At 34.9% G+C, this 7971-nt stretch overlaps 1 protein-coding gene across 1 annotated transcript; it reads right to left on the reverse strand.

The window, feature by feature from the left end:
• Positions 1–6746: 6746 nt before the first annotated feature.
• Positions 6747–7685, reverse strand: LOC123938428 (olfactory receptor 2L8-like; the record flags this gene model as incomplete). The annotated part of the gene is made up of 1 exon (XM_045999773.1): positions 6747–7685. A coding segment is annotated over one exon (939 nt), but the record flags the coding sequence as incomplete, so codon positions are not given.
• Positions 7686–7971: the final 286 nt, after the last annotated feature.

Raw genomic sequence — 7971 nt, forward strand, 5'->3', positions numbered from 1 at the left:
AAATGACTAGAACTCATAGAGCAATTCAGTAATGTGGCAGGAAACAAAATCAATGTACAAAAATCAGTTGCTCTCTTATACACAACAATGAAAATGCAGAAAGTGAAATTAAAGAATTGTTTCCATTTACTGTAGCACCAAGAACCATAAGATACTTGGGATCCTAACCAAAGAGGTTAAGGATCTGTACTCAAGGAACTACAGAAACCTCATGAAAGAAACTGAAGAATACACAAAACAATAGAAGACCATTCCATGCCCATGGATTGGAAGAATAAACATTGTTAAAATGTCTATACTGCCTAGAGCAATCTAGACTTTCAATGCCATTTGGATTAAAATTCCACTGGCATTTTTCAAAGAACTATAGCAAACAATCCTAATTTGTATGGCACCAGAAGAGACCATGAATTGCTAAGGAAATGTTGAAAAAGAAAAAGAAAACTGGGGCATTATGTTGCCTGATTTCAAGCTTTACTACAAAACTGTGATCACCAGGACAGCAGGGTACTGACACAAAACCAGACACATTGACCAGTGGAATGAAGTAGAGAGCCCAGATATGGACCCTCAACTATATCGTCAAATAATCTTTGACAAAGCAGGGAAAAATATACAGTGGAAAAAAGAGAGTCTCTTCAATAAATGGTGGTGGGAAAATTGGACAGCTATGTGTAGAAGAATGAAACTCTACCATTCCCTTTTACCATACACAAAGATAAACTCGAAATGGACAAAATACCTCAACGTGAGGCAGGAATCCATTAAAATCTTAGAGGAGAACATAGCCAGTAACTTCTTTGACATAGGCCACAGCAACTTCTTTCAAGATATGTCTCCAAAGGCAAAGGAAATAAAAGCAAAAATGAACTTTTGGGTCTTCGTCAAGTTCAAAAGCTTCTGCACAGCAAAGGAAACAGTGAACAAAACTAAGAGACAACCCACGGAATGGGAGAAGATATTTGAAAATTGCACCATAGACAAAGGGCTGATATCCAAGATCTATAAAGAACTCCTTATCTCAACACCTAAAAAACAGATAAGCATACCAAAATATGGGAAGAAGACACTTCTCCAAAGAAGACATCCAGATGGCTAACAGACACATGAAAACATGTTCATCATCATTAGCCATCAGGAAGATTCAAATCAAAATGACATTGAGATACTCCCTTACACCACTTAGAAGGGCCAAAATTAATAATACAGGAAAGAAAAAGTGTTGAAGAACATGAGGAGAAAGGGTATCACTCTTACACTGTTGGTGGGAATGCATTTTGGCACATCCACTTTTGTAAACAATGTGGAGATTCCTTAAGAAATTAAAAATAGAGCTACACTATGACCCTGCAATTACACTATTGGCTATTTACCCCAAAGATACAGATGCAGTGAAAGGAGGGGCCATATATACCCCAATGTTCATAGCAACAATGGCCACAATCACCAAACTGTGGAAAGAACCAAGATGTCCTTCAACAGACGAATGGATAAAGAAGATGTGGTCCATATATACAATGGAGTTTTATGCCTCTATCAATGAGGATGAGTACCCAACATTTGTATCCAAATGGAAAGTATTTGAAGAGATTATGCTGAATGAGGTAAGTCAAGCAGAGAGAGAGTCAATTGTCATAAAGTTTCACTTACTTGTGGAGAATGAGGAATAACACAGAGGACATTGAGAGAAGGAGAAGAGAAGTGAGTTGGGGGAAATCAGAGGGGAAGATGATCCATGAAAGACTGTGGACTCTGAGAAACAAACTGACTATTTGGAGAGGAGTGTTTGGGTGGATAGGTGAGCCTGGTGGTGAGTATTAAGGAGGGCACATATTGCATAGAGCACTGGATATGGTGCATAAACAATGAATCTTGGAGCACCGAAAAAAATAAAATTACTAAAAAAATAAATAAAAATAAACAAGGATCCTAAAATACCCTCTATGCTTCCTGAACAGTGTGGAGTAGATGCATACATTTCCAGAAGATACAAAACTGTGAGCATGGCGAAGCCCCACAGTATTCAGTGCATTCTAAAGGATGAGAAAGAGTAAGGAACCCAAGACCAGAAATAAACTCACGAATATACTGGCAATTTACTTACAACAAAGAATTCAAGAATAGACTTTGGAGAAAGGACAATCAATGCAGTAAATGAATAATCTATGTATTTTTCAGTTGAGAAAACTGAAGAGCCAGATGAAAATAGTGAAACTGGACCATTATGTTAAACCATACATAAAATTGATTTACAATGGATTAAAGACAAAGCCACCATTAAAATTCCTAAAGAAAAAAGAGATTAGCTTCTTTACAGGTTTATATAAGTTTTTGTGTCTTACACTAAAGTCAATAAGGACAAAAGTTGAAGTAAACAAGTAAGAGTATATCAAACTAAAAATCGGCAAAACAAAAAATATTATCAACAAAATTAAAATGCAAACCAATGAATATGAGAAGACACTTGCAAACCATATGTGTAATAAGGAGTAGAAGACAAGATATAAAAATAACACATATAATTCAAGCAAAAATTTTATTATAAAATTGGCGGAGACATGAATAGAGATTGGTTAGCAAAGAAGACATACCAATGGCAAATGTACAAAAAATTATAGAAAAAGATGATCAATGTCATAATTGGTCTGAAAATTGTAAATAAAACTGAAATGAGATATAACCTTCCACATTTAGAATAGCTATTATCAAAAAGAGGGAAATGGAAATGTCGGTGAAAATGTTGATAAATAGGAATCTTTGTACACTGTTTTTGGGGATATAAGCTGGTCTATTCACTATATATATTTTAAAAAGTATGGAGTTTCCTCATAAAATTAGAAATGGGACAATCATACCATCCAAGATATGAAACCAACCTATATATCCATTGATGGATGAATAAATAAGGAAAATATGTATAAATACATAAAATATATAGAGTATATTTAAATACATTTATATAAAGAATGAAATTTTGTCATCTATGACAACATGGATCGACCTTGAAGATATTATGCTAGGTGAGGAAGGTTGGGCAGGGAAAGACAAATGCCAAATGATCTCATATGTGGAAGACAAGACAAAGCAATAGAAAAAAACAAGTTTATTGATATATAAGATACATTGATGTTTCTCAAGGTCAGGGGGTGGGGACTGAGTAAAATGAGGACAAAAATCTGTAGAAAAACATGAAGAAATCAGGGAGAATAAAAATCAAATATTCAAATTCAGATCACTAGTGTAAAGGAACATAGTATCTGTTAAAAGTATCCAGTCAATTTAAAATAGAAAGGATGATGTGGTGCCTGGGTTGCACAGTTGGTTGAGCCAACAACTCTTGGTTTTGATCACGTTGTGATTTCATGGTTGTGAAATCAAGTCCTAAGTCAGGCTCTGTACTCAGCTCAGTGTCTCCTCAAATTCTTTCTCCCTCCCATTAATGCATTCTCTCTCTTTCTTATAAGTAAATAAATCTTAAAAAAATAGAAATAATGACATTATTTAAATTGCATTGAAATTCTTTTTTTCTTAATAATGTTTAGAAGAAAATAGACTCCTACTTACATGAATTGCATGTAGTTGCATATATATTTGAAATCATTTAAGCATAAGAAACCTAAATAACAATAAGATTTCAATATATTTGTTTAAAATTCTATTTTCTATCAAATTAATTATTTTATTAAATAATACAGGATTTTATTTTTTCAAGTTTTTATTTAAATTTTACTTAGTTGACATAGGGAGTAATATTGGTTTCAGGAGAGGAATTTAGTGATTCATCACTCATATACAGCACCCAGTGCCCATCACAAGAGCCCTATTTAATACCCACCACCCATTTAACACTTCCCCACACCCTCCCCCTCCATCAACCTTCAGTTTGCTCTCTAAAGCTAAGAATATCTTTTGGTTTGCCTCCTCTAATTTTTCCTCCCTTATGTTCATCTGGTCTGTTTCTTAAATTCTACCCATGAGAGAAATCATATGGTATTTGCCTTTTTCTGACTAACCTGTTTCACATAGTATAATACACTCTAGCTCCATCCATGTCATTATAAATGGCAGGATTTCATTTCTTTTTGATGAATGAGTATTATTACATTGTGTGTTTATATATACCATATCTTCTTTATACATTCATCAGTTTATGGGCATATGGGTTCTTTCCATAATTTGGCTATTGTTGGTAATGCTGCTATAAACATTTGGGTGTATTTGAAACACAAAATACAGGTTTTTAAATAGATAATCACATTTGTATAATTTGAAATGCAAATTTCTTGAATATTCAACCTACAGAATAGAGCTGTAAAAAAATAATAGAAACCATGGACCCTTGTTTCAACAGAAAGTTCAAAGAACATTGACCATTCTTCTTGTGTCTGACCTCTCTCTTGACATGTCTTAGAAAGCAAAACTTCTGCTATCTCTGCTAGTACCTGTCACTTCCTTGTCTGACTCTTAGTTATGGAAAATGCATATGTTCATATTTTCCATTAGATTATTTAATCTCAAAATTCAACTTTGGAGTGGGTATCTCTAAAAAGAAAGAGATATACACTTCACTAAATAAACAGCAGAAGAAGAATGAGTAGCATATACTACAATTCACCAAGTTTTCAGAGGAGCCCATCATATGATTTTGAGCTCTGAATTGTGCGAGTTGTGAGTCATTCTCAGGCATATGTTGGAAATTTATTCTGGTTGTGAAATATGAATACATCATTGGGTCAGCATTTCTGAAGAGTCTGAAAGTCACTTTTAAAAAATATATTTGCCCCTTAAGTTGATCTTTTTTTTTAAGACTTTATTTATTTATTTGACAGATAGAGATCATGAGTAGGCAGAGAGGCAGGCAGAGAGAGAGAGAGAGGAGGAAGCAGGCTCCCTGCTGAGCAGAGAGCCCGATGTGGGGCTCGATCCCAGGACCCTGAGATCATGACCTGAGCCGAAGGCTCCCCACTGAGCCACCCAGGTGCCCCCCTTAAGTTGATCTTAATTGATTTCTGTTTAGAAATGAATTCATTTCAGTTAAGAACCTTAGATAATAACATTTCAAATCCCAATTTAATCAACCAGAAAACACTTTTAATAAAGAGTAAATGTTTGATGAATGTTTGGTCATTGATATTAAGCAATGAATATGTTATTTGTTCCCAATTTTGAAAGTGAACTATGTAGTAAAAGGCTAATCTTGCAATTTAAGCACTTCCTTTTTGAAAACATTATTATATTATCATACAGCTTTTTTCGAAGAGAAAAATTTCCATCATATATTAGGTGATAAGTCATATTTATGCCATCTGAAAATCAAGCTTTTAATCAGTTAAGAGTCAAGAAATCTATAAAGACTTACTTAGTTTTACTATAAAAATACACACATTCATAATATATCTTCTTACATGTGGATCTTTTATTTTGAGGAAATAATACTTATTTTCAATTCTAATATCAGTCATCCATGATGCTTTGGGTAATACAGGACTTCTTGCCTGTTTATTCTAGCTTCCATGTTCACAACTGACCTCATAACATAAAGGGTAGAGTAGAATTATCCCCCAAACAGTGATGGTAATTTGTCCATAGTATCCAGTTGTAGAGATAAGCTACATGTAGTAGTAGGACATTTGTAAACTAGTACCTAAAGAGGCATATCTATTAGAAATAGTGGTGCAGAGAGTGTCACACCAAACCAACCCACAAATGTGGTTCAGTGGAATTATAAAAACACGAAATGGGGGCACCTGGGTGGCTGAGTCATTAAACGTCTGTCTTCTGTTCAGGTCATGATCTCAAGGTCCTAGGATCCAGCCCTGCATTGGGCTCCCTGCTCAGTGGGGAGCCTACTTCTCCCTCTCCCACTCCCCCCTGCTTGTGTTCCCACTCATTCTGTGTCTCTCTCTGTCAAATAAATAAAATCTTTAAAAAAAATAAGAGCACAAAATATATAATGGAATGCTCATAAAAGGAATTGTCTTTTGAAATGTTAATAATAACTTTTTGGGCTGTAAATATGAGGGTTTTCAACTATCACTGGGGAGTGGATCTGATTGATTAATCTTCACAAAATAGTACATAAATCCTATCAATACTTTTAGAAAATGGCTTTCAATTTTCCATAGTCCATTTACATCTTCACAATCATAATTATTTATCCTAACAATGTAGATCCCTGGTAAATTGCTTTCTTAGATTTCTTCTAGGTACTTCCAGCGTCCTGCTCATAAAATAGATAAACTTATAAAGATATCTAATTCCATGCAGAGGACTTTGGCTAATTGTTGTATCATTTCCCCTGAAAATCAGGAAAGAAGAGAATCAATATTGACTAGTCAAGTGTAAACTTTATTTGAAATTAAACTTACATATTTATATATATTATAATATTTCTTGTTCCATTCTCTTTATTTTAGCCACTCAGGAAGGTATCCTAAGTATATTAGAACTATTATAATTAAGAATACCATCAAGTTGTACTACTTCCAATGTCATTTCAATGTACTAATAAAACCTTTTTACACACAAGTTAAGGGAAAATGTATGCTCTTTACATTTATTAACAAGTTACCAGATAGAAAACAAAAGGAGTGTTTGGGATATGTCATTATTTTGGTAAATATCAATTATTTTAGTTTTCTAGGTTAATACGATCCCTGTATTCAATCCTGGAATGGCATTGCTCTTAAGGAGTATACAAGGTGAAATTAATATACTTCTAAGTAACAGAACTAGTGGGAACTTTGTTATATTTCTACATAGCAGAACCTCAGAATCACTCTTTTCAGGGCCCCCATCACCTCCTTTTTTCTCAGGCTGTAGATTATGGGGTTGAGCATTGGGGTCAGGATGGTATAGAAGACGGCCAGGGCCATGTCCTCTCTGGGAGATTGAAAGGATCTTGGGCGTAGATAAGTGTAAACAAAGGGTGCATAGTAAAAAGTCACCACAGTGAGGTGGGTACTGCAGGTCGAATAGGCCTTCTTTCTCCCTTCTGTTGACTGCATACGGCAGATGGCAAGGAGAACTCGGCCATAGGAACATGCAATGCCAATGAAAGGAAATGCAAGGAAGAGGGTGGTGCTCACAAACACTGTGTATTCATAGACCCAGGTGTCCATGCAGGCCAGCGTCAACATGGCAGGGACATCACAGAAGAAATGATTGATGGTTCTGGATCGACAGTAGGGTATATGGAGCGCATACACAGTGTGGGCACAGGAGTTGATTGAGCCCATGATCCAAGATCCTGTTATCATCAACACACATACTCTTTTGCTCATACGAATGGGATAATGGAGAGGAAAACAAATTGCCATGTAACGATCATAGGCCATAGAGGCCAATATTAATCCTTCTGCACTAGCTAAAGTAATGAAGAAGAAACTCTGAATTCCACACCCAATGAAAGAAATAGATTTCTTTCCAGAGAGATAATCAGAAGCCATCTTGGGGACAATGGTGGAGATGAAGCTCAGGTCCATCAGGGAGAGCTGACTAAGTAGAAAATACATGGGTGTGTGAAGATGGGTGTCCAGGAGGATGAGGATGATCATGGACAGGTTTCCAAACAGAGCCATTAGGAAAATGAGAAAACTGAGAATGAAGAAAAACAGGCCAATTCTTGATGGTGGGAATAACCCCAATAAGAAGAAATCAGTTGATGTTTGGTTAATATTTTCCAAAGGACATTACTTTAGTTTTCCCTAAAGAGAGACACATATTAAGTACAGAAAGATAATCTCTTATTAACTCGTTATTTTAGTTCTACCATGATTTATTCAGGAAAACTTACAGATGTTAAAAAAAATAACACATACATTGAGAAAACAAATTAGTCAGTTTTTTGCCTCATAGATAAAATTTTGATGAGGCATACATTTGTCTACAAAATATGTCACAGAAATTGTAAATTTGTAATAGTAATATATTTCTGTAATGACTTTATTAAGATGCATATATTTTTATTTT

The sequence above is a fragment of the Meles meles genome, chromosome 3 (assembly GCF_922984935.1).
Source record: "Meles meles chromosome 3, mMelMel3.1 paternal haplotype, whole genome shotgun sequence".
Taxonomy (NCBI): domain Eukaryota; kingdom Metazoa; phylum Chordata; class Mammalia; order Carnivora; family Mustelidae; genus Meles; species Meles meles.